The sequence below is a fragment of the Carcharodon carcharias genome, chromosome 37, assembly GCF_017639515.1.
Source record: "Carcharodon carcharias isolate sCarCar2 chromosome 37, sCarCar2.pri, whole genome shotgun sequence".
NCBI lineage: Eukaryota > Metazoa > Chordata > Chondrichthyes > Lamniformes > Lamnidae > Carcharodon > Carcharodon carcharias.
Genome location: NC_054503.1, coordinates 4,243,373 through 4,268,723, shown reverse-complemented (window position 1 = coordinate 4,268,723; position 25,351 = coordinate 4,243,373). Strand labels below are relative to the sequence as shown.

Here is a 25,351-nt window from a genome sequence, read left to right as displayed (position 1 = left end):
ACTGCCTGTGTATGTGTGTGCATTAATGCTGTTGGTTGAGTTTGCCATTCTAATCAGGGTTCCACAGCCCCTTATCTTGAGTCATATAATGCTCACATTGCTGTAATATCAGGAAACTCAGCGCTTTCTGCACCCTCTGGGCACATTGCACTGAGGGGTTGGGGAACGTCTCCAAATAAAACGTCTAACTTCCAGATTTAAAATAAAAGGACGGGAGAGTTTCCCAGCACTATAGGAACTTCCATGTGAGCACTGAGTGGACAGGGCAACGCTCTCTCCCCCTCCCCGCCAAATAACGAGTGGGTCAAAATTTTCCACTTTTGGGAGAAGGCGGGTAATTTGGAGACGCTCCCTGAAGCGTGTGCGTGGGGGGCGAATGACGTCAGTTGATTGACAGCTCCGTTCCCGGCGCAGTGAAGAAAATAAACGATCCATTCAAAATATAATTTAGGGCTGTTGAAGGGTTAGAGAGCTAATGGCAGGTTTTTCAAACAAGGTTATCATTGAGCGACTTTTAATATATATATTTTAAAAAAATTATCCCCGGTTGCCAGGGGAGACGGCGGTGGGAGGTTTCCGGTTCCGGTGAGTTGGGGGGGCGGGGAGGAGGAGGAGGAGGAGGGATAGTACGGCGCAGGCGCATTGGGGCAGATGGCGCTCGTGCGAAACGGCGCGGATCACCAGGGGGAAGAGAGCGACGGCAACCCGGTGGTGGCTCCTCCGAGCCCCAAGCGGCTGAGGGCGGCCGAGCGGGACGGGGTGGGGGGAGGAGTGGGAGGTGGTCGCGGCTCGGGCCCCCGGTCGCTCGGTAACCGGGTGACGGTGGTGCTGGGCGCCCAGTGGGGGGACGAGGGCAAGGGGAAGGTGGTGGATCTGCTGGCGCAGGACGCCGACCTAGTTTGCCGCTGCCAGGTGAGGGAACGCTTATTAACAGTAATATATGCCAGCCATTAACATAATTTACGCGATCCAATGGGAAGTCAAGTCGCGACGGACGCAACCCCTCGTTAACATAATATAGGCGGGAAGGCGCGGTGACCTTAGCCGCACCTTCGTATAATATATGCGAACGGGCCATTGTGACGTCAAGTCGTACTTTGCATAATATATGCGCACGTTCCATGTGACGTCGACCCTCCCTTGCATAATCTATGCAAAACAGCTGCCTCCATTCTGGATGATGGAGCATTGCCTTATCCAGCCTTGTTTGGGCCTGAGGGCCAGTTTTTTTTTTTGGGGGGGGTTGGTGGGGGAGGAGGGAGAGGAGAGGGTGGATGTGATACCCTGGGTTCATCCCTGGTGCAACACTGTCTGTCGCTGGCGTCAGTACCTATTGGGCAGGAGGGAAATTGGGATGCAATGCCACCCGCAGTTGAATTGCCACTGGCGCAGCTCCACCCGTTCTGTCAGTGCTAAGATAAAAGCAAAATAGTGCGGATACTGGAAATCTGAAATATAAACAGAAAATGCAGGAAAAACTCAGCAGGTCTGGCAGCGTCTGTGGAGAACGGAACAGAGTTAATGTTTCGAATCTGACTGACCCTTCTCCAGAGCTCTGGCGAAGGGTCATACGGACTCGAAACAGTAATTCTGTCTCTGTCAGACCTGCTGAGTTTTTTCAGCATTTTCTGCTGCTTTGCCACTGGTAATGGGTGTGCCTGCTGGAAAGTGTCCAGGAGCCTGGACAGTACCCGGTGCAAAGCGCTGGCCCGACGAGAGGCAGCGTCCCCGACAGCCGACTTTCCCCTGGCCCAGGGCGGCGGTGGTTGTCGGACTGTGCGGATGAAGCGCTGGAGTGAGTCACATCGATGTGTGTTTCCAGTTGGGCAAACGCTACACGTCCATTGCATCTGTAACTGCCCTCTTATCACCTGACAAAAAGAGCAACAGCGTCCATTTGTGGACCGCCCTTCAGTGTGGAAAACAGTACACCCTAGAGAAACATGATGGGAGGGATTGGGAAGATGGAGCAACCCCTGTTCTTGACACTCATTCCTGTGAAGCGCAGGGATCCTTCCTTGGGTTAAGGAGTGAGTGAGCGAGCCACCACTCCCAAGGGATGTGGCAAAACCTGCCCGCATGCTTAACAGTTCTTGTTTCTATTCCATCCCCTGTCAGGGTGGGAACAATGCCGGACACACGGTTGTGGTCGACTCTGTCGAGTATGACTTCCACCTCTTGCCCAGTGGTGTCATCAACAAGAATGCCACATCCTTCATCGGTGAGTGCCCTTTGCTGTGCCAAACACTATTTTACATAACAGCCCCCAGGAATTGTGAGAGTGTAGATGTTTAAGGTGTGCCTTCTTACCCTTCTGTATTATAGTGAGTTGCTCACTAACAATGGCAATGAATCTCCTTGTTCAGCTGGTGATTCATTTTGAAAGAAAGAACATGGGCAGACAGTATAAAATAAAGGGTACAACTATAAAGAGGGTGCAGGAGCAGAGGGACCAGGGTGTGTATGCGTATAAGTCATTAAAGGTGGCAGGACAGCTGGAGGGAGCAGGTAATAAAGCATACAGTATCCTGGACTTTATTAACACGGGCATAGAATATAAGAGCAAGGAGGTTATGTTGAACTTGAATAGGACACTAGTTCAGCCTCAGCTGGAATATTGTGTCCAGTTCTGGGCGCCGCACTTTAAGAAGGATGTGAAGACACTGGAGAGAGTGCAGAAACGATTCAGGGGAATGGTTCCAGGGATGAGGAACTTCAGTTATGAGGAAAGATTGGAGACGTTGGGACTGTTTTCCTTGGAGAAGAGAAGGCTGAGAGGGGATTTGATAAGAGATGTTCAAAACTGTGAGGGATCTGGACAGAGTCGATAGGAGGGGGAAACTGTTCCCATTGGCGGAAGGATCAAGAACGAGAGGGCACAGATTTAAGGTAATTGGTAAAAGAAGCAAAAGCGACAGGAGGAGAAACCTCTCCCCGCAGCGAGTGGCTCGGGTCTGGAATGCGGAGTGTGGCGGAGGCAGGTTCAACCGAGGCTTTCAAAAGGGACTTGGATGATTATTGGAAAATAAACAGTGTGTGCAGGGTTACAGGGAGAAGGCAGGAGACTGGCGCTGGGTGAATGGCTCATTCAGAGAACCGGTGCAGACACGATGGACCGCTGTAACAGTTCTGAGAGACCCGGCGATTGGTTTACAACAGACATGAGGGGAGAAAAGCCCCCAGTGGGTCGGGAGCTTCGAGAGCCGTGGGCCTTTCCAGCCAGCTCCCGACATTCAGTTAAACCACGGCTGATCTGTATCCTATAAGACATAGGAGCAGAAATAGGCCATTCGGCCCATCGAGTCTGCTCTGCCATGTTAAACAATGGCTGATCTGTATCCAGACTCCACTAACCTGCCTTAATCCATAATCCTTAACACCTTTGCCGAACAAAAACCGACGAACCTGGGGGTGGGGGCGGGGGTAGACCTACTCCCCTTTGCGTGAAGAAGTGCTTCCTGACATCACCCCGTAATCCAACGTTGCCTTTTTCCTTCAAGCTACCCATGTTGATGCATTGCAAACCGCTGCTTTCTGAGAGAAATGTGTCTGAACCTGGGGTTTGAATTTATTCGCGGGGTCCACTGTCTCCCTGGAGAGTCTGTGTCTGTTCCACAGGCCAAGACCACTGCTTGCGCAGATTTTAGTTTTAACAGGCGCATGAAGCAGTAACTCCTGGATGGAGGGCTCAGGTGGGGATGGGAGTGATGACATGCTGACAGTTCTGCAGCGCTGGCGGCTCGTGATAGTAAGGCTGGTCACGTGGCAGTCAGGGAGGATGAGATGGGGGCTGGGATGCGATGGTGTTTGGAGTTGAAAGCCCAAGGTCATTCAGGCAGCCATTGCACAGCCCTCCAGTGTGAGTCAGTGTGAGCCTGCACGCGAGGCGATAGATCAGGAAAGGCGAACGAGGTTTGAATTGGCTTCGTGGTATTGTGGGGTGGCTGTTGACTGATGCTCTTATCTCCCCAGGCAATGGGGTAGTTATTCACTTCCCCGGACTCTTCGAGGAAGCAGAGAAAAACCTCCGGAGGGGCAAAGGTGAGAGTCTGCTAACCTTTAACCTGCCTGGACAGGACACATTTGTGCCAAGGCTGGAGATGGCAAGCAGCTTGTAATCACGTTTCACCGCTGCACGCGTGTCTGTCTGCACCTCTATCCGCGCCTACCCCTGTGTTTGTGCGTGTCGAGTTTTCAAATTCTCATCCTTGTTTTCAAGTCCTTCTGTGGCCTCACCATCCCTATCTCTGTAACCTCCTCCAGCCCCTACAACGCTCCCTATCTCTGTAACCTCCAGCCCCTACAACCCTCCCTATCTCTGTAACCTCCTCCAGCCCCTATAACCCTCCCTATCTCTGTAACCTCCTCCAGCCCCTACACCCCTCCCTATCTCTGTAACCTCCTCCAGCCCCTACACCCCTCCCTATCTCTGTAACCTCCTCCAGCCCCTACAACCCTCCCTATCTCTGTAACCTCCTCCAGCCCCTACAACCCTCCCTATCTCTGTAACCTTCCCGTAGCCCCTACAACGCTCCCTATCTCTGTAACCTCCTCCAGCCCCTACAATGCTCCCTATCTCTGTAACCCCCTCCAGCCCCTACAACCCTCCCTATCTCTGTAATCTCCTCCAGCCCCTACACCCCTCCCTATCTCTGTAACCTCCTCCAGCCCCTGCAACGCTCCCTATCTCTGTAACCTCCTCCAGCCCCTACAACCCTCCCTATCTCTGTAATCTTCCCGCAGCCCCTACAAACCTCCCTATCTCTGTAACCTCCTCCAGCCCCTACACCCCGCCCTATCTCTGTAACCTCCTCCAGCCCCTGCAACCCTCTGGGATCTCTGAATTCCTCTAATTCCAGCCTCTTGAGCATCCCCTCAATTCCCATCGCTCCACCACTGGCGGCCGTGCCTTCAGCTGCCAGGGCCCCTAAGCTCTGGAATTCCCTCCCTAAACCTCTCTCCTCCTCTAATTGACCTCTTTGACCAAGCTTTTGCTCACTTGCCCTAATATCTCCCTTTCGTGGCTCGGTGTCAAATGTTTGTTTGATAACTCTCCTGTGAAGTGCCTTGGGGACATTTTGCGATGGTAAAGGGTGCTATACAAATGTAAATGAATATGCATGTGTGTTCATTTCCCCCTCTACTCCCTTCAAAAGTGGACCTTACTGGCTGAATATCTCTGAACCAAACCTGGGATGGTTCGGACATTCCTGTGCGACCCTGTTCCTCACCGGATCGCACGGTGAGACACTCCAGCGCTCTCCCCTGTCGGATTGTCAGCAGCAATGGCCAGACGTTGTAGTTCTTGCATGGGGAGAGATTGGAGGCGGCCAGCTGCCTGCATGATCCTGTCTGCAGAAACCTTGCTTCGCCTGCTCTTTGTATGCGCTAGAATGTGCCCACGTATATGCCTCCTTTTCATTCGTTCTTGGGATGTGGGCATCGTTGCCAAGGCCCAGCATTTGTTGCCCATCCCTAATCGCCCTTGAGAAACCGCTGCAGGGCATGTGGTGTAGGTACACCCACGGTGTTCCCCCTGCCCCGCACGGAGCGGTTTAACACAACGGAATGACTTGCCGGGCCATTTCAGGGGACAGTTGAGGGACAGCTGCGGGGTCTGGAGTCACATGTAGGCCCAGACCGGGTAAGGACGGCAGATTTCCTTCCCTAAAGGGGACATCAGTGAACCAGATGGGTTCTTATGACAACATAGTGGTTATGTGACCGTCATCGACGTTTCTGTGGCCCCCATTTTAAAGATGCCGGTATTTGTAGATGGACGTGAGTTCCTCCGTGTCTGTCTTGTTTCTCCTCCCCTCTCTGCGCTGATTCGCTTGCGTGTGCGCTCTCCCCTCCTGTTCATTCTCTCTAATTTCTCACCCTCTCTCTCTTGATTATCCCACGAGTATTGCCACAAATGTCCTTTAGGGACAGAAATCTACCGTCCTTAGCCGGTCCGGCCTACATGTGACTCCAGACCCACAGCAAATGTGGTTGACTCTTAAAAATGCCCTCTGTACAGGGGCAATTAGGGATGGGCAATAAATGCTGGCCTAGCCAGCGATGCCCACATCCCATGAACAAAATAAATAAATAAGAATTCACTTACAATGTGGGCGGGGAGGGGTGTGGGTTGGCATGCAAAAAAATGGTGCTTTCGAGCACTGGGCTGTGGTTTATGACAATGGTTCCTGTTTTGGTAAAGCTGTTTGTTAAGCACTTTTTATGTATTCCCCCCCCCCCCCTCCCCAACCAGGTTTGGAAGGATGGGAGTCGAGGACAGTGATCTCGGACAGAGCCCACATAGGTGAGTTGGCTTCGTGGCGTTTGGGACCTGGAGCGCAGGAGGCCCCTTATGAGGGATTTGCTTACTGCAGGTGGGCGGCTCTCCAAAAGCCGAGTGAGCGTGTGGAGCTCTTGGACAGAAAGAAATATTCCCGTTCTCCTGAATTTGTCTGCGTCTTCCGTACCTGTGTAGCAGCGTGTCTCAAGAGTTTGTGTCTTTGTCCGTACACACGCATGCCGCCCACTTCCTCCATGCGATACATGTTTGACGTAATGTCTGGTCGATTTGGCAGGATGGAATATAATTGTGAGGCAGCCCATTTATAATCGCTTGGTGGTGCAGAACTTGCATATTGCCGAAGAAATTGGCGCTGAAGCTTTTCGTCTTGCACTCATCAGGACAGATTGGCAAGAATACCAAGGCCAGGATTTTACCACCGCTCCTGCCCGGCGGGATAGTACGGTCCCGCTGAACTGAATGGAGATTTAAATCTCGCCGCATCCGCTGGGCGGGGAGGGGGGGAGTGGTGGGAGTTGGTGGTGGGGGCGGAGGTACACACGCTGTGGTGGGGCTGTAATATCCTGGCCCAAATTTCCGAAGGGGAACAACAATTCACGCTCTATTTTCTCGTGCGGTATAAATTGTTGCTCCTTTTGAAATTTGGCATTCTTGCATCTGTCCCGACGAGTGCGAGACGAGAAGCTTCGACAGTTGTCCACTTTAAGAAGAACAGCAAAGCAAAGTATTGTTTAAATGGAGAGAGACTGTGGCACGCTGCAATCGAGAAGGATCTGGGTGTCCTTGTACGTGGATCACAAAAAAAAGTTGGTATGCAGATGCAGCAAGTGATTGGGAAGGCAAATGGAATGTTGGCTTTTATTCCAAGGGGGTTTGAGTATAAAAGTAGGGAAGTTTTGCTACAATTGTACAGGGCACTGGTGAGACTGCACCTGGAGTACAGTGTGCACTTTTGTAGTCCTTACTTGAGGAGGGATATACATGCACTGGAAGCAGTTCAGAGAAGGTTCGTTTGGCTGATTCCTGGGATGAAGGGGCTTGTCTTATGAGGAAAGGTTGGGCAGGTTGAGTTTATACCTGTCAGAGTTTTGTCATGAAAATGTAATAATTTTCACAATATTATTGTGATTTATTGTAAAGGTAGGTTTAGTGGGGTTTGGATTAGTGTGTGCATGTGTTGAGTGATCAAAAGGGAAGCTAGGTTTGAAAGGCTAAATATGTAAACATGGCTGAAGTTTTAGAATGTGAAGTCTGAGGGACATTTGTATATTTAGATAAACCAGAGTAGTTTGAATTTCAAAGAGATGATGAAGCCATATGAAGCTAAGTCAAACAGGTGTGTTTATTTTTCCCAAAGGTTAATGATAATATGAGTACTATGAAAGATTTATATTATGGAGAAAGTAAAGTTGCAAAGACACATTGGAACAATGGAATTAACATGAAAACAGGAGAAACATGTATAAAGGAGATGAGGTTATGTGTAAGGGGGAAGCCATTCTAAGATGTAACATAAGTGTGAAAAGCCTCCAGCCTTTATGCATCAAGTCACTGTCTACAGAAACAGAAGCTAGGAAAACTCACTGAATATCTCTGTTCAGGGTATTGTGCGCTTTGCCTGGGTCTGGTGAAATCTGTTTTGTTTTACTCTTGCCTTAACGGAGGTGTTAGTGGGAGTTAGATTAATTTGGAGATTTAGGAGTTATTATGGTAGTATTTCATAGACCTACGTATGTGCTTAAAATCTTTTCTTTTGTTAATAAACGTTTAATTTAGTTTTGTAAAGAAAAAACCTTAAATCTTGGTGGGCTCATTGCTACTGAATTCAAGGCTCGCATCTCAAAATAAAATACAAATTTCAAAACAGTTGTGGCAACTGTTTCAGGTTTCCCTTTGGGATTTGAGCAGCTCAGCATTTACCATCTGCTGTGCCATAACAGTTTAGAAGAATGAGAGATGATCTTATTGAAACATACAAGATCTTGAGGGGAATCTGAGAGGATGTTCCCCCTTGTGGGGGAATCTAGAACTAGGGGGTGCAGTTTCAGAATAAGACAGAATAATGTCTCCCATTTAAGACAGATGAGGAGGAATTTCTTCCCTCAGAGGGTCATTAGTCTGTGGAATTCTCTTCCCCAGAGAGCAGTGGATACTGGGTCATTGAAAAATTCAAGGCTGAGTTAGACAGATTTTTGATCGACAAGGGAGTCAAGGGTTATGGGGGGTGGGTGACAGGCAGGAAAGTGGAGTTGAGGTCACAATCAGATCAGCCATGATCTGATTGAATGATGGAGCAGTATAAGGGGCTGAATGGCCTACTCCTGCTCCTATGCTCCTAATTTGTATGTTCCTGTGATAATTCCTCATATTATAAAGCAGCCTGTCATCCAACTCTGTAGTGAGCAATGCAGACAAGCAGTCCACCCGTGCTGTTGCTCATGGTGTGTCAGAGATGAGCTCTCCTGTAACAGTGGGGATCAGGTGAACAGGTGAGGGCCACATGTCTTCCTCGGTTACACTTCTAGCTTTTGATTTGTACAATTCCCACTCTTCAAATCTGATTGGCTGCTGTTAAACTTTCAGTGAAGTGTGAAGATGGCAGGAGGTGCCTGTTATAGGCTAGATGCCTTTTTATCATGCTATGTGCAGCTATGAAGGCGCATCTGTCTGTCTGTGTCTGTGCATGTGTGAGGGAGATAGAGTGTGTGTGTGCGAGAGGGGGAGAGCGATGTGTGAAAGAGCGAGAGAGTGTGTGTGTGTGCGCGCGCGTATGTGCGAGAGAGGGAGGGTGTGTGTGTGCGCGTGAGAAACGGGGAGGGTGAGTGCGCGCGAGGGGGAGCGTGAGTGTGCGCTCGCACGAGAGAGAGAGGGAGGGTGAACGCGTGCATGAGTGAGAGAGAGGGAGGGTGAGTGCGCGGCCGCACGAGCGAGAGAGGGGGAGGATGAGTGAGCGCGTGCGAGAGAGAGAGGGTGAGTGCGCGGGCGCATGAGTGAGAGATGGAGGGTGAGAGCGCGGCCACACGAGCAAGAGAGAGGGAGGAAGAGTGAGTGGGAGAGAGGGAGAGTGCGTGCGTGGGTGAGAGGGTGTGCACCTGCAGGTCTCCCCACTGCTACCCCACTTTCTCCCGTCTCGTTTCCTCAAGGCAGCCGCTGTGAGGAAATGGTTTGTGTTGTTGCAGCTGTAATGGGGTATCAGTCATTACAAGGCTGCAGGGTTTGTGGTCGCTGACTGAAGCAGCGATAACCTCCCTAATATATTTATAGCAGGCAGCCCCTCCCACCCTAACCCCAGGCCTGGGGTTGCAGGCATCTTGGATCGTCCTGCGGTAGGTGGACCCGGAGCAGGAGTTTGAAATGACTTGTTACCGCACAGCGTAGAGAGCGGGGAGAATGTGGAACTCGATACCACGGCGAGTGGTCGAGGTGAATAGTGCAGATACAGTTAAGGGGGGGGAGGGAGCAGGGTAAACACATGAGAGAGAAAGGGATAGAAGGATAGGGTGATGGGGGGGTTGGTGGGGGGGGGATGGCTCGTGTGGAGCAGATGGGCCGAGTGGCCTGTGCCGGTGCCGGGAAATCTCGGTAATGAGTGTTCTTGACCGTTCTCCTCTTGTTTCCAGTGTTTGATTTCCACCAGGCAGTGGATGGTGTGCAGGAGCAGCAACGTCAGGAGCAGGCCGGCAAAAAGTGAGTGCGCAGACGCCTAGAGCCACGGCCCCTTTAACCGGGGTGGGGGTGGGCACGTTTACCTCTCGGGGCTGCTGGGCTTTAGAGGTGACCTGTCCTGCTCTAACCCTCTCTCTCCCCTTTCTGTTGCCCCTCCTTGTTCCTTTCCTGTCAGCCTGGGAACCACGAAGAAGGGCATTGGGCCTGTGTACGCGTCGAAAGCCTCTCGCACCGGCCTCCGGATCTGTGACCTGCTGTCGGACTTCGAGGAGTTCTCAAAGCGGTGAGCGAGAGGGCGGGGTGGTGGGGGGGGGGGGGGGGGGGGTGTGTGTGTGTGTGTGATGGAAAGGGGCCACCGTAAAGGGACTGGAAAAGATCCCTCAAAACCCACCCCCCCAGTCAGAGACAGCCGGAGAATCGTCACCCGGATAATTACTACCCATCCACCACCGTCCCCCCCCCCCACCCCGCCAAAAACAAGCAAATCTCAGCAAGTTTGCACCCGGTTGGCACCGACCCAGATCCAAAAGCCGTTTTTGCGCCAATCGTGACCTGTTCCTTGTTCCAGACTCAGCCGGGTTGGCGGGTCTCCCCTCTCAAGAGTGTGCACCCAGACAACTTCTAATCGAGAGGCTGCCACTCCAGCTCAGGACTGGGGGGACACTTGATCGTCCTAAGGCACGGTTAAACTGAGGCTCCCGCCCCCCCCCCCACACCTCCAGCCCCTCGAGCGGTAGGTTAAAGCTCCCACTGCGGAGAGTCCGCCCCACCCCACCCCGGGGTCCTCCGCTCCTCCCTCGTCGAACAAACCGCGTGCAGAACGCCTGCCACCTCCTCTGCCCCGAGTCACCCCTCCCCCAGCCGGGGCAGTAACCCGCGCTCCGCGAGTTGCCCTGTGATGTCTGGAAGGAGGTGGGTTCGCTCTTTCCACGACCGGGCATCGGCCTTACCTTCCATCGCGCTCCGGTGAAGCATCTCAGGACTCCGTGAAATGTGCTACATAAATGCAAGTTGTTGGGGAAAAATTGGGATGAATTTTTTAAAAATGGAATGAATTTCTCTCTCTCTCTCTCTCTCTCTCTCTCTCTCTCTCTCTCTCTCTCCCTCCCCCCCCCCCCCCCCCCCCCCCACCGCCCCCCCCCCCCCAGCTTTCGGGTGCTTGCCAGTCAGTATAAAGCCATGTACCCTACATTGAGCGTGGATGTCGAAGGCGAGTTGGAAAAGCTGAAGGTAAGAGTGGGGGGGTTGGTGGAGGTCGTACCCTGACTCCCGAGAGCCGCTCCTCGCCCCTCCCTGTACGGACAAGAGTCTCTGCATTCCTTCGCGTGCTGCCCAGCCGGCCCTTCCTGGCTCGGGTACGGACCCCACCCCCAGGCCGGCCTGGGTCCTCCCGGGACTCCTCCTGCCTCGCCACTTCCCTCCGGGAAGTTTCAGCCGCTCCGGTGAAACCGGGAGCAGGATCCCGGCCGGCGTTCCCTCGAGCACAGAAAGTCGAGATTATTCGGCGGTGGTGGGGGGGGGTGGGGGGGGGAATGGGGGAGGGGGGGGCGTTTATTTAACCTGGAAACCGGAGCCTCAGGCTTTGGACGGGGAATGAGTGTCCCTCCTAGGGGAGGGGAAACCGGTAACTCTTCTCTCCCCGCCCCCCCACCTAATGGACAGCGCCTGTGGCTGGAGGGTGGGGCTGAGGGTCTCGAGCAGCAGCGTTCAGCAGAGGTTGTTTATTTATCTCCCCCCCGCAGGGATACGCGGAGAGGGTCCGGCCCCTGGTGAAGGATGGTGTTTATTTCATGTACAAAACCCTCCATGGGCCTCCCAAGAAGATCCTGGTGGAGGGGGCTAACGCCACGCTCCTGGACATCGATTTCGGTAAGTGCCGGCTGCATTAACGGGAATCCCCCCCCCCCCCCCCCCCCCCCCCCCCCTTCACCCCCCCCCCCACCAGTGTGGCTGCACCATGTTTCACGTGTGGGAGTTACCGCGCGCTTAACCGTCCCTGTTCCGTGAAGAGGAAACAAACCCCCCCTGCCCAGACCACTGGGCAGAGACCCCCTCCCCCACCATGTCCCGGGGGCAGAGACCCCCTCCCCCGCCCTGTCCCCGGGGCAGAGACCCCCTCCCCCGCCCTGTCCCCGGGGCAGAGACCCCCTCCCCCGCCCTGTCCCCGGGGCAGAGACCCCCTCCCCCGCCCTGTCCCCGGGGCAGAGACCCCCTCCCCCGCCCTGTCCCCGGGGCAGAGACCCCCTCCCCCGCCCTGTCCCCGGGGCAGAGACCCCCTCCCCCCGCCCTGTCCCCGGGGCAGAGACCCCCTCCCCCGCCCTGTCCCCGGGGCAGAGACCCCCTCCCCCGCCCTGTCCCCGGGGCAGAGACCCACCCCCCCGCCCTGTCCCCGGGGCAGAGACCCCCGCCCTGTCCCCGGGGCAGAGACCCCCGCCCTGTCCCCGGGGCAGAGACCCCCACCCCTGTCCTGGCCCCAGGGCAGTGACCCAGCAGCCACTGTTGGAAAGGGAGGGGGAGGAGTTCTCCCTGGTGTCCGGGGGTCAATATTTACCCCTTCAGCAAACATCACAGAAGCAGATGATCTGGGTCATTCTCACAGTGCAGTTTGTGGGAGCTTGCTGTGCGCAAATTGAGCTGCATTTCCGACACTGCGACGGTTCCTGCACGTCCATAAAAGACGTTCTTCGTTGGCTGCAACGTGAGCGGGGACATCCTGAGGGCAGGAAAGGCGCTATAGAAATGTAAGGCTTTCCACTGCTCTGTAATGGGAAGACTCAGCTGCCACATGGGCAGCTGCTGGGCCCAGTCACTGTAGGCCACCCCGTTTACCCTGACCAGTGAGACGGGGAGACTCTCCGTGCTGCGGGCCAGACTCTGAGTCCCCATGTCCAGTGTGTGTACAGGGTGTACTGCACTCGCGAGCCAAGTGGACAGAGAGAGAGAGAGCTAACTGCAGCTTGCCTGGCATCTGCCTCAGTGCCTCCAAGCGAGGGCAGGGGTTGGGTGGAGGGAGCCGGCCGGGGGGCACAATCGACCCCGGGCTGCGACGCCCCTCTCAGTCGAATAGCCCGCCGGCTCTCGTGATCTCGGGCAAAGTGCCGGAGGGACGAAATAATCCCTTCCGCGGAATCGCCTGGCGAGGCGCCGAGGCCGTTCGGCCCATCGGGAGGACGCGGACCGAAGCGGCGGCGAAACCCGGACTCCCCTCGCGGCGGGGGTCTGTGCGCGAGGGCCTGCGAGCGGATCGGGGGGGGTGGGGGGGTTTGCGTTTCCCCTCCGCTCACGCCTCCGGCGCTGAGGGCTCTGACCTGAAGCATCGGTCGACCCGTTCCCACTGACGGGCAGAGGTGACGTCGGCACCGAGGTGCCAGTGTCGGGACTGCGTAAGGCACTCGGGGGGGGGGGGGGGGGTGGTCCTGGTGCTCGAAACCAGAACCTCCGGGAGTGGGCGCGCACATGAAGAGCCGCGGCCGAAAATTAAGGTGTGACGCTGGAGAGGCGGCAAAGGTGGGGATGTGTGGGGGGGAGTCAGCCATCTCAGCTTGCGCTCAGGTTTTTATCACCCTGTCAATGTTCTATTCCAGGTACCTATCCTTTTGTGACCTCCTCGAACTGCACAGTCGGGGGGGTGTGCACAGGACTGGGGATTCCCCCTCACAACATTGGCGAGGTATACGGTGTGGTGAAAGCCTATACTACCAGGGTGGGAGTGGGTGCCTTCCCCACAGAGCAGTGTAACGTGAGTATCCCTCCCCCGGAAAAGGGAGAGCACTTGCCTCCTCCGAGCTCAGTTGCGGGTTTCCTCGTGCCTCGTTGCGTAGAGGCGGGATGTGGGATCGCCTGTCTTTCCCCTCCGCCTCACCCAACCCACCACCTTCACTGTGCTGCCTCTTGATTTCCCAGGAGCTGGGTGACCTGCTGCAGAGACGGGGACGGGAGTTTGGAGTCACCACGGGCCGGAGGAGACGCTGTGGTTGGCTGGACCTGGTGCTGGTGAAATACGCTCACATGATAAATGGATTCACAGCGTGAGTACTCGGAGGAACGGAGGGCCGCTGCTTGTTGCATTCGCTGAGCGATGCATTGTGTTCAGCTCTCTTCTCTCGTTTCCCCGGACCGACTGTCGGCTTTCTCCTCCCCATCTCCGTCCCTCCCATGGCCCCTCCTTAAACTGTATCCTCCCTATCTCTGTATCTTCCTCCAGCCCCTACACCCCTCCCGATCTCTGTAACCTCCTCCACCTATCTCTGTAACCTCCTCCAGCCCCTATACCCCTCCCTATCTCTGTAACCTCCTCCAGCCCCTACACCCCTCCCTATCTCTGTAACCTCCTCCAGTCCCTACACACCTTCCTATCTCTGTAACCTCCAGCCCCTACAAACCTCCCTATCTCTCTAACCTCCTCCAGCCCCAACACCCCCTCCCTATCTCTGTAACCTCCTCCAGCCCCTACAACACTCCCTATCTCTGTAACCTCCTCCAGCCCCTACAACCCTCCCTATCTCTGTAACCTCCTCCAGCCCCTACAACCCTCCCTATCTCTGTAACCTCCTCCAGCCCCTACAACCCTCCCTATCTCTGTAACCTTCTCCAGCCCCTACAACCTTCCCTATCTCTGTAACCTCCTCCAGCCCATACAACCCTCCCTATCTCTGTAACCTCCTCCAGCCCCTACAACACTCCCTATCTCTGTAACCTCCTCCAGCCCCTACAACCCTCCCTATCTCTGTAACCTCCTCCAGCCCCTACAACCCTCCCTAACTCTGTAACCTCCTCCAACCCCTTCAATCTTCCCTATCTCTGTAACCTCCTCCAGCCCCTACAACCCTCCCTATCTCTGTAACCTCCTCCAGCCCCTACACCCCCTCCCTATCTCTGTAACCTACTCCAGCCCCTATAACTCTCCCTATCTCTGTAACTTCCTACAACCCTCCCTATCTCTGTAACCTCCTCCAGCCCCTACACCCCCTCCCTATCTCTGTAACCTCCTCCAGCCCCTACAACCCTCCCTATCTCTGTAACCTCCTCCAGCCCCTACACCCCTCCCTATCTCTGTAACCTACTCCAGCCCCTACAGCCCTCCCTATCTCTGTAACCTCCTCCAGCCCCTACAACCCGCCGAGATCTCTGCGCTCCTCCAATTCCGGCCTCTTGCACATCCCCTGATTTCCCATCTCTCCACCATTGGCATCCGTGCCTTCAGCTGCCTGGTGGGGGAGGGGCCCTGAGCTCTGGAAATCCCTCCCTAAACCTCTCCGACCCTCACTCCTCCTTTAAGACATTTTTTAAAACCGACCTCTTTGACCCAGCTTTTTGTCGCCTGTCCCTAATATTAGCTTCAGTGGCTTGGTGTTTAATATAGCTCAACACTCGTGTGAAGTGATTTGGGATCTTATGTTAGGGATGCTCTAAAAATACAGTTTGCTGAGGTAAGTGTGATTGAGCCTTGTTCCATTGCTGAGCTTTCAAATGTGTTTATCAATCTCCACTTCAGACTGGCTCTCACTAAACTGGATATTCTGGACACACTTGAAGAGATAAAGATTGGAATCGGATACAGACTGGAGGGGAAAACTATCCCTTACTTTCCAGGTAGGTAAGGGGGACAGTGGGTGTGAGACGGCGAGGTGGATGTACAAGGGGGCGAGGGGGCTGCATGACGGCTGTGCACAAGGGGGCGCAGGGCTACCTGAGGAGGCAGCTGGTGGGGTTGCAAGTGGGAGGGGGTGGGGTGTCTGAATGATGGGGTCGTGGGGGGGGTGTTTGTGTGTGGTGGGTGTGGGGGTGTCTGAGTGATGGGGGGTGTTTGTGTGTGTGGAGGGGGGTGAGGGTGTCTGAGTCATGGGGGGTGTGTGTGGGGGGGTAGGTGTGAGAGTGTGGGGAAGGGGGTGTGAGAGTGTGGGGGAGGTGGTGTGAGAGTGTGGGGGAGGTGGTGTGAGAGTGTGGGGGCAGGGGATGTGAGAGTGTGGGGGCAGGGGATGTGAGAGTGTGAGGGGGAGGGGGTGTGAGAGTGTGAGGGGGAGGGGGTGTGAGAGTGTGGGGGGAGGGGGTGTGAGAGTGTGAGGGGGAGGTGTGAGAGTGTGGGGAGGTAGGTGTGAGAGTTGCGGGGGAAGTGTGAGAGTGGGGGGAGGGGGTGTGAGAGTGTGGGGGGAGGGGGTGTGAGAGTGTGGGGGGAGGGGGTGTGAGAGTGTGGGGGGAGGGGTGTGAGTGTGTGGGGGGAGGTGTGAGAGTGTGGGGGGGGTAGGTGTGAGAGTGTGGGGGGGAGGGGGTGTGAGAGTGGGGGGAGGGGGTGTGAGAGTGTGGGGGGAGGGGGTGTGAGAGTGTGGGGGGAGGGGGTGTGAGAGTGTGGGGGGAGATGTGAGAGTGTGGGGGAGGGTGCTGTGGGGGTGTGTGTGGATGTGAGAGTTGGGGTATGTGTGAGTGGGGGGTTGTGTGAGTGTGGGGGGGTAGGTGTGAGAGTGTGGGGGGAAGGGGGTGTGAGAGTGTGGGGGGGGGGTAGGTGTGAGAGTGTGGGGGGGAGGGGGTGTGAGAGTGTGGGGGGGGAGATGTGAGATTGTGTGGGGGAGGGGTGTGAGAGGGTGGGGTGTGAGTGTGGGGGGAGGTGTGAGAGTGTGGGGGGGGAGGTGTGAGAGTGTGGGGGGGGGAGGTGTGAGAGTGTGGGGGGGGAGGTGTGAGAGTGTGGGGGAGGGGTGTGAGTGTGGGGGGGGAGGTGTGAGAGTGTGGGGGGGGAGGTGTGAGTGTGGGGGGGGGAGGTGTGAGAGTGTGGGGGGGGAGGTGTGAGTGTGGGGGGGGAGGTGTGAGTGTGGGGGGGGAGGTGTGAGAGTGTGGGGGGGGAGGTGTGAGTGTGGGGGGGGAGGTGTGAGTGTGGGGGGGGAGGTGTGAGTGTGGGGGGGAGGTGTGAGTGTGGGGGGGGAGGTGTGAGAGTGTGGGGGGGAGGTGTGAGAGTGTGGGGGGGGAGGTGTGAGAGTGTGGGGGGGGAGGTGTGAGAGTGTGGGGGGGAGGTGTGAGAGTGTGGGGGAGGGGTGTGAGTGTGGGGGGGGAGGTGTGAGAGTGTGGGGGAGGTGTGAGAGTGTGGGGGGAGGGGGTGTGAGAGTGTGAGGGGGAGGGGGTGTGAGAGTGTGAGGGGGAGGGGGTGTGAGAGTGTGGGGGGAGGGGGTGTGAGAGTGTGAGGGGGAGGGGGTGTGAGAGTGTGAGGGGGAGGGGGTGTGAGAGTGTGGGGGGAGGGGGTGTGAGAGTGTGGGGGGAGGGGGTGTGAGAGTGTGGGGGAGGGGTGTGAGTGTGGGGGGGGAGGTGTGAGAGTGTGGGGGGGGAGGTGTGAGTGTGGGGGGGGAGGTGTGAGAGTGTGGGGGGGGAGGTGTGAGTGTGGGGGGGGAGGTGTGAGTGTGGGGGGGGAGGTGTGAGTGTGGGGGGGGAGGTGTGAGAGTGTGGGGGGGGAGGTGTGAGAGTGTGGGGGGGGAGGTGTGAGTGTGGGGGGGGAGGTGTGAGAGTGTGGGGGGGGAGGTGTGAGTGTGGGGGGGGAGGTGTGAGAGTGTGGGGGGGGAGGTGTGAGAGTGTGGGGGGGGAGGTGTGAGTGTGGGGGGGGAGGTGTGAGAGTGTGGGGGGGAGGTGTGAGAGTGTGGGGGGGGAGGTGTGAGTGTGTGGGGGGGGAGGTGTGAGAGTGTGGGGGGGAGGTGTGAGAGTGTGGGGGGGGAGGTGTGAGAGTGTGGGGGGGAGGTGTGAGAGTGTGGGGGGGGAGGTGTGAGAGTGTGGGGGGGGAGGTGTGAGAGTGTGTGGGGGGGAGGTGTGAGAGTGTGGGGGGGGAGGTGTGAGAGTGTGGGGGGGAGGTGTGAGTGTGGGGGAGGGGTGTGAGTGTGTGGGGGGGGGGTGGTGTGGGGGAGGGTGTGTGAGAGTGTGTGGGTGGAGGGTGTTCTGTGTGTTTGGGGGGAGGGGGTTGTGAGTGAGTTTGGGGGGGTGGGGGGTGTGTGTGTTTCCCCTGCCTGCGCTGTTAGCTGTGCTTCATTGACCTGCTGCTTTGTTTCCCCCCCCCCCACCCGCCCCCCCCTGCCAGCCAACCAGGAGGTGCTGCACAAAGTCCAGGTTGAGTATGTGACGCTCCCGGGGTGGAGCAGGAGCACAGAGGGTGTCCGGACCCTGTGCGAGCTGCCTGACAACGCCAGGAAATATGTGCGATTCATCGAGGACAACGTCGGAGTGCCAAGTGAGTCAGGGCGGGGAGGCGGTGCGCTGGTAATGGGGATGCTATTGATTCCTCCCCCCTCCCCCTCCATCCACCCCAGACCAGCGAGCACCTGCAGACTGTTCCCAATGAGGGGGGTGGGGGGGGGAGGTTGTACGTTCATATGAACTAGGAATTAGGAGCAGGAGTAAGGCCATTCGGCCCCTCGATCCTGTTCCACCATTCAATAAGATGGTGGCCGATCCGATTATATCCTCGACCCCACATTCCCGCCAACCCCCCCCGATAACCTTTCACACCCCCCCCAACCCTTGTTAATCAAGAATCTACCCACCTCTGCCTTAAAAATATTCAAATACCCTCATCCACAGAGTTCCAAAGTGGCACCACCCTCTGAGAGAAAAACATTTCTCCTCATCTCCGTCCTAAATGGGGGACCCCTAATTTTTAACCAGTGACCGCCCCCCCCCCCACCACCACTTCTAGATTCTCCCCCCAAGAGGAAGCGCCCTCTCCATATCCACCCTGTCAAGACCCCTCAGGGTCTTGCTCGCCACTTACTCTTCTGAACTCCAGTGGATCCAGGCCTAGCCTGTCCAGCCTTTCCTCATGAGAGGAAATCCAACCCAAGTATTAGTCTAGAAAACCTACTCTGAACTGCTTCCAATGAGGAAAGGAGGCAGAACAGTTGGCTTGGGGGTGCCGGGGTGTGTGTGTGGGTGTGTGGGAGAGGTCTTGCTGTTCCTGCCTTTTCGGTGATTATAGACTGAGCTTGTTTCCCCTTTGTTCTTTCATGGGACATGGGCATCGCTGGCAAAGGCCCGGTATTTATTGCCCATCTCTAACTGCCCTTAAACTGAGTGTCTCGCTCGGTCATTTCAGAGGGCAGTTAAGAGTCAACCACATTTGCTGTGGGGTCTGGAGTCACGTGTAGGCCCAGACCGGTTAAGGACGGCAAATTTCCTTCCCTAAAGGGGACGTTAGCGAACCGGATGGGGTTTTTACAACAAGCGATGATTGTTTCACGGTCGCCATTACAGAGGCTAGCCTTTCAACTTCAGATTTATTAATTGGATTTAAATTCCACTAGTGGCCACGGTGGGATTTGAACCTGTGTCCCCAGAGCAGTAACCCGGGCCTCTGGATCGCTCGTCCAGTGACGTTACCACTATGCCTTTGAGTATAGAGGCTGGTCCGTATTTTATGTGTTCAAGATGATTGAAGGAGTTAGTTGGAGGTAGGTTATTGGGGTAGTGGGGGCGCGTGCCTGGGGATTTCAATCGGATTCGGGCTCGGTCCAGCACCCGGCCCGTGCTGGCCTGGGATTGGAATGTTTGTATGTGCTCTCCCCGCCTCACCCTGTGTCCCCCCTCCCCCGCCTTCGTATCTCCCCGTGCAGTTAAATGGATCGGGATCGGCCAGTCTCGGGAGTGCATGATCCAGCTGTTCTGAGGGCCGTTGGAATCGCAGAGGGAGAGAGAGAGAGAGAGAAGGAGATGTGACTTCCCCCCCGACCTCGGCACCTCCTCCCTGACTGACACCCCCACTTCGAGGAGAGCAGGTCTCCATTTCTCTGCAGAGAACGGTTGAAAGCTGCTCCCGTTGGTCCTGCCTCGAGCTGTGATCTGGAGTCGGTGTAGGCTCTCTCCGGCCACGCTACATCTCAGTGTTACTCGGGAAGATATATATGGTGAAGTTGTCTGCCAAAAACGATCCTGCATTTCACGAAGGTGAGAGAGTGAGAGAGACCCCTGTACGCATATTTTTATTCTTTATATTTTTTTTAAATTGTCACAGCGAACATTTTGGGAATGTCTTTAGATTTCATAGTCCAGACACTCGTACAAGAGCAGATAAAGTATTGGCAGATCTACTCCGTCCAGTCAGCTGCTGAGCGACACGCGGGTGGCTTTGATGCCGACATTAACCTGGTTTGGTAGGAGAAACAGCTGGAATTAACCCCCTGCCTCTCTCCCCCCCAACCCCCCCCCGGGCCGGTGCCCCGCTAGCTCAGGGAGGGAACGTGTACAGAGACACGCACGCGCTTACTCCCCAGGTCTCAGGTGCGGTTAGTCGACTTCCCATTGTCCTCAGTACCACCATCAGCCAGGGTGGTGGGGGGGCAGGGGGACGGGGAAACAAGATCATGACCCGGCTTCCCGCTCCTGATGTCGGGTAAAGGACAGGATTAGGCCGGGGCTACGAAGGCCACGGTGGCCGACTAGCCTGGCAACTCTTGACTGCCTGGCTTCACCCAACGCAGGTGGTTAATGTTCGGGCCTTGGTTCCCGCGTCAATTGAACTCTCTTCCCCACCCAACAACTCTCAGAACACAGCTGAGGAGAGGAGCGATACTAGTGCAGTGCTGTCTGTGTCTGCGTCTCTGTCTGTATCTGTGTGTCTCATGTACATTGCTCCAGATCCTAGGGGCAGGGGTCCTCGACGCTCTCTCCGGATGCCATCCACCCCACCCACCCTCTCTGTTTGCAATCCAATCCAGGCACCAGGGGGAGACTCTGTTTGTGCAGGGTGGTTTAGATATCTCCTCTGGGAGAGCAGTGTGAGGGGGAGACTCTGTTTGTGCAGGGTGGTTTAGATATCTCCTCTGGGAGAGCAGTGTGAGGGGGAGACTCTGTATGTGCAGGGTGGTTTAGATATCTCCTCTGGGAGAGCAGTGTGAGGGGGAGACTCTGTATGTGCAGGGTGGTTTAGATATCTCCTCTGGGAGAGCAGTATGAGGGGGAGACTCTGTATGTGCAGGGTGGTTTAGATATCTCCTCTGAGAGAGCAGTGTAAGGGGGAGACTTTGCGCAGGGTGGTTTAGATATCTCCTCTGTGAGAGCAGTGTAAGGGGGAGACTTTGCGCAGGGTGGTTTAGATATCTCCTCTGTGAGAGCAGTGTAAGGGGGAGACTTTGCGCAGGGTGGTTTAGATATCTCCTCTGTGAGAGCAGTGCACATGGATATGCACTGAGGGTGGCATAATAGGAAATATTTGCTGCCTTATTAGGACACTCTCTCCATCAGCCACCATCGGATAATGTGCATTATTGTCATTTAGATGGTGGGGGGTGTCCTTGATCACTAATCTATTTGGAAAGGGCTCCTTCAACCAAAACTGTTTGGAAGCACTGTTCGATCAGACAGCTGCACAGGGTTAAGTACTGGGAAGATGATGCCTTCCTCCCTCCTCCCCCTCCCTCCCTCCTTCCCATCCCTCCATCCCTCCCCTCACTCCATCCCTCCTCTCCCTCCCTCCGTATCATAAAAGCAAAATACTGCAGATGCTGGAAATCTGAAATGAAAACCAAGTGCTGTGGCAACTCCAGCGGGTCTGGCAACGCCTGTGGAGAGAGAATCAGCTAACGCTTCCAGCCCAGTCTGACTCTTCTTTGGGAATCTAAAACCTACTCCGTTCCGAGAGGAGTCGAAATGTTAGCCTTTTGTTTCCCTCTCTGCACAGATACTGCCAGGCTTGCCCAGTCTCTCTGACACTTTCTGTTCTTCCTCCAGCTCTCTACCCTCTACTCGGGCAGGCAGCTGGAGTTGATGGTTTGGGGGGGGGGGGGGGGGGGGGGGGGTGCAGACCACGCTGACTGATCCCGTGCAGGTCAGGCTCCTCAAGTGTGAACAGCTTGCATTCATGTAGCGCCTCTCCCATAGGTAAGCACCCCAAAGGTTTGGGAGGGTGGGTGGGACTTCCCAGGAGCCATATCAGTCAGAATTTGACACCGAGGGGCCAGATGAGTGAAAGCTCGGTCAGAGAGTTTAAGGAGTTGTCTGCCAGGAGGAGGGGGAGAGAGGCTGAGAGGTCTGGGGAGGGAATCCCAGAGCTTAAGGCCCAGGGGCCTGTAATAGCCAAACTGAGTGAACTGAAAATCGAGGCGGGGTGGCTTTGTGCTAGAGGCAGAACACACTCCGAAATTGTCTCTCACATTGTCAGGTTCTGTACTTAGCCACGAGAATTAAGACTAATTCTGATGTTTGATTAATGTTTCGGTGCCCCGGGTGAGTGAGATGTCCGAGGCTGGGTTTGCGTTGTACGACTGTCTGTTTATAACTCTCCTCTAATTTAATCTATGCACTTGAGATGTAATAAAATAAATGATGCTTCCCTTTCAAATCCTTCTGAGGCTTTTTTATTAATCGGACTGGAAAAGCAATTGAACCCTCAAAGTCTCACAGCTCTTGGCGTTTTCGCCCTGGGGCCAGTCTCTTCAATCCAGCACTTTCAGGTCGAGTTGGTAAGTGGCTCCCGCCGCTCGTTCCCCTGGTGCCATCTAGTGGCCAGAGCCTGCGGCTGCACCGTGACGGTTGACATAGGAAAATTGAATGGGAAATGCTGATGGGAAGAACGGGGGAAGGGGTTGGGTGGGTGGGGGGGTGGTAGGAAAGAGGCCCGATTGACGTGACTGTTGATGGTGGAGTGTTTCCCTGTGAATCTCCCCGTGTCAGAGTTGGGGGTGGCGGGGGGAGGCTGACCAGCTACAAGTAGAGGACCCGCCGATGTTCTTAAGCCAGGATGACCATTTTTGTCTGCCAGCCTGTCCTGCTGCTTCCCCCACCTGTCTGCACTGTTGAAAGGATCGTGGCAGCACAGGATTGCTCAGAGTGTCCTGGAGTCTCCGTGAATCAAGGGATTAATATCCATGGAGGAAGATGTTGGGTGGGGGTCGGCGGGGGGAGGGGTATTAGAACAGATTGCACTCTCCATTTTGATTTGAGGCTTTTTGTCGAGAGTTTTGGAAGGTGTTGGTGCCCCTGCTCTTTCCTCGTACCCCGACATTGGGTCGAATCTCCAACCAGCGCAAACAGTGGGGGTTTATTTTTTTTACTTTTTTTAGTTTGGATTAAACACACCAGCCCCCAGGAGGGGTGGGAAAAGAGGAAACTCCCCGGATGCGGATCACGATTAAAACGAAGAAACTAGGGGTTGCCACTCCACTGGTGCCTCGTGGGCCCGGATTAAAATCGGGGTGGGGTCTGTTCTCAGGAGCCCAGGGTGGAGGGGGAGTGGCCAGGCAAGTGGGTGGTTGACCAAGGTCTGACCACACACCCCGAAAGTGGCCACGTGTCCCAGCTAGGGAGCAGCCGGAGAGGGGAACTGCACCGAAATGTGGGCTGACGGGCCTTGAGGGGCATCAGTGCTCCTCCGAGCGAGTTGAGCCTTTGTTACTGCCCCCGCCAAGTGTGCTGGTTGATCTAAGGAGTTGTCTGAACAACTGAAGGACGCAAACTGTTCTAGTGCATTCACGGCGAATTAACATTGAGGCACAACGACACTTACCCGATTACGTGTCAAATGTCACACTCTGCACTTCACAAGTTCAACGTTACACTTTATGTCAATACACGAGCTGCTCCAGCCTGGACTTCCATCAGCGCCTGCCTTTTGACCCTGAGATGTTTTGGCTAAGGATGTGACTGGGGCTGGGAATATAGAGGTTCACCGGGCAGTCACGGGCCCTGTACCAACGGTGGCCTTTGCCCAGCGGGAAGTCGCTGATGACTACATAGGGGGAATGATGATGATGAGCAGATGCCCCTTGGAGTTCACCCGGAGCTGCACAGCAAGGCCGGGTTCAAGTGCCCACCCTGCCTCCAATCACCCACTAAAGGCCACGGGGAGAGGGGGAAAGAGGATCCTTCTGCCCCTCACTGGAAATCCATACCCACCAAAGCGTTTTCCCAGACAATGGGTCACTCGCTGTTGTCATTGCAGGTGTGAATGGAGTCGGCAGATTTGCGCACAGTGCGATCTCACAAGCCGCAAGTGGGACCCGTGACCCACTCTTGCTGCTGTTGGTTAAGTGGGGAACGTTGGCTCGTGACACCGGGGAGGACTGCCCGCTCTCCCTGTTTAATGCAAAGGGCAAGATGGGGACCACCACAGGGAAATCAACCCCACCCCCACCCCCCCTCATTGCCATGGCAGAGCAGGTCAGAGGCTGGGAATCTTGCAGTGAGTAACTCACCCCCTGACTCCCCAAAGCCTGTCCACCATCTACAAAGCCCAAGTCAGGAGTGTGATGGAATACTCCCCACTTGCCTGGATGGGTGCAGCTCCCACAACAAAAAAACAAGACAAGGCTTAGGAGCAGGAGTAGGCCATTCGATCCCTCGAGACTGCTCCGCCATTCAATAAGATCATGGCTGACCTGATTGGGGTCTCAACTCCGCTTTCCTGCCTGCCCTCCAACCCTCGACTCCCTTGTCAATCCAAAATCCATCTAACTCAGCCTTGAATTAATTCAGTGACCCAGCCTTCACCGCTCTCTGGGGAAGAGAATTCCACAGACTAACAACCGTCTGAGAGAAAAAAATTCTCCTCATCTGTCTTAAATGGGAGACCCCTTATTCTGAAACTGTGTGCTCCCTCGTTCTAGATTCCCTCACGAGGGGGAACATCCTCTCAGCATCCACCCTATCGAGACCCCACCCCCCTCACAGGATCTTGTGTATCAATAGGATCACCTCTCATTCTTCTAAAGTCCAATGGGTATAGGCCCAACCTTTCCTCATAAGATAATCCCTTCATCCCAGCAATCAGTCGTGTGAATCTTCTCCGAACTGCTTCTAATGCAATCATATTCCTCCCTCTTAAGGGGATCAAATCTGTGCACAGTACACCAGATGCAGTCTACCTAAGGCCCTCTACCGCTGCAGCAATACCACCCTACTTTTAAACTCCTCCAGCACCAATCACTCACTCAGATCTCTGTTCCCCTCCAAATGACCTCCTCCACATCCCTGATAATTACCGCTCCACCCTTGGTGGTTGTGTCTTCAGCTGCCTTGGGGGCCCCAAGATCTGGAATTCCCTCCCTAAACCTCTCTGCCATCACCCGCAATCCCCCCCCCTCCCACCGGTCCCCTCTCCTTTAAGACGCTCCCTAAAACTGACCGTTTAAACCCAGTCCTTTGTCCGAAGCACCTGGTGTGGTTTTGTGCTGTGCTACAGAATAAGTGCCAACTGAGTGTGTCGTAAGTTATCTGTTTGCACTGGAGGGAAGACTGTGTCACCGGATGGGAAAAGAGCTGCAGCCACCGTACAGGACACCTGGATGTCGAAAGCAGAAAGGCAAGGCAGCTGCCAAGGTTGTGTCTGTGCAGCTCGGCCCCCAAGAGGTCACTTGCTCATGCTGTAAGCGGGCAGCCTTGGGCCTGATGCCAGAGGTAACGCGGTACGTGTGGGAGTGAGTTTTG

At 55.4% G+C, this 25,351-nt stretch overlaps 1 protein-coding gene across 1 annotated transcript; it reads left to right on the top strand.

Annotated features, from left to right (window-relative positions):
• Positions 1-651: 651 nt before the first annotated feature.
• Positions 652-21,130, top strand: LOC121272952 (adenylosuccinate synthetase isozyme 2-like). Its single transcript, XM_041179852.1, has 13 exons — positions 652-912; positions 2,119-2,221; positions 3,973-4,041; positions 6,257-6,307; positions 9,925-9,991; positions 10,146-10,253; positions 11,119-11,200; positions 11,713-11,839; positions 13,555-13,709; positions 13,874-13,998; positions 15,465-15,562; positions 18,018-18,167; positions 19,546-21,130. Exons 1-13 carry the CDS (start codon positions 652-654, stop codon positions 19,596-19,598), a joined length of 1,449 nt encoding a protein of 482 aa, XP_041035786.1. The 3' UTR covers positions 19,599-21,130.
• Positions 21,131-25,351: the final 4,221 nt, after the last annotated feature.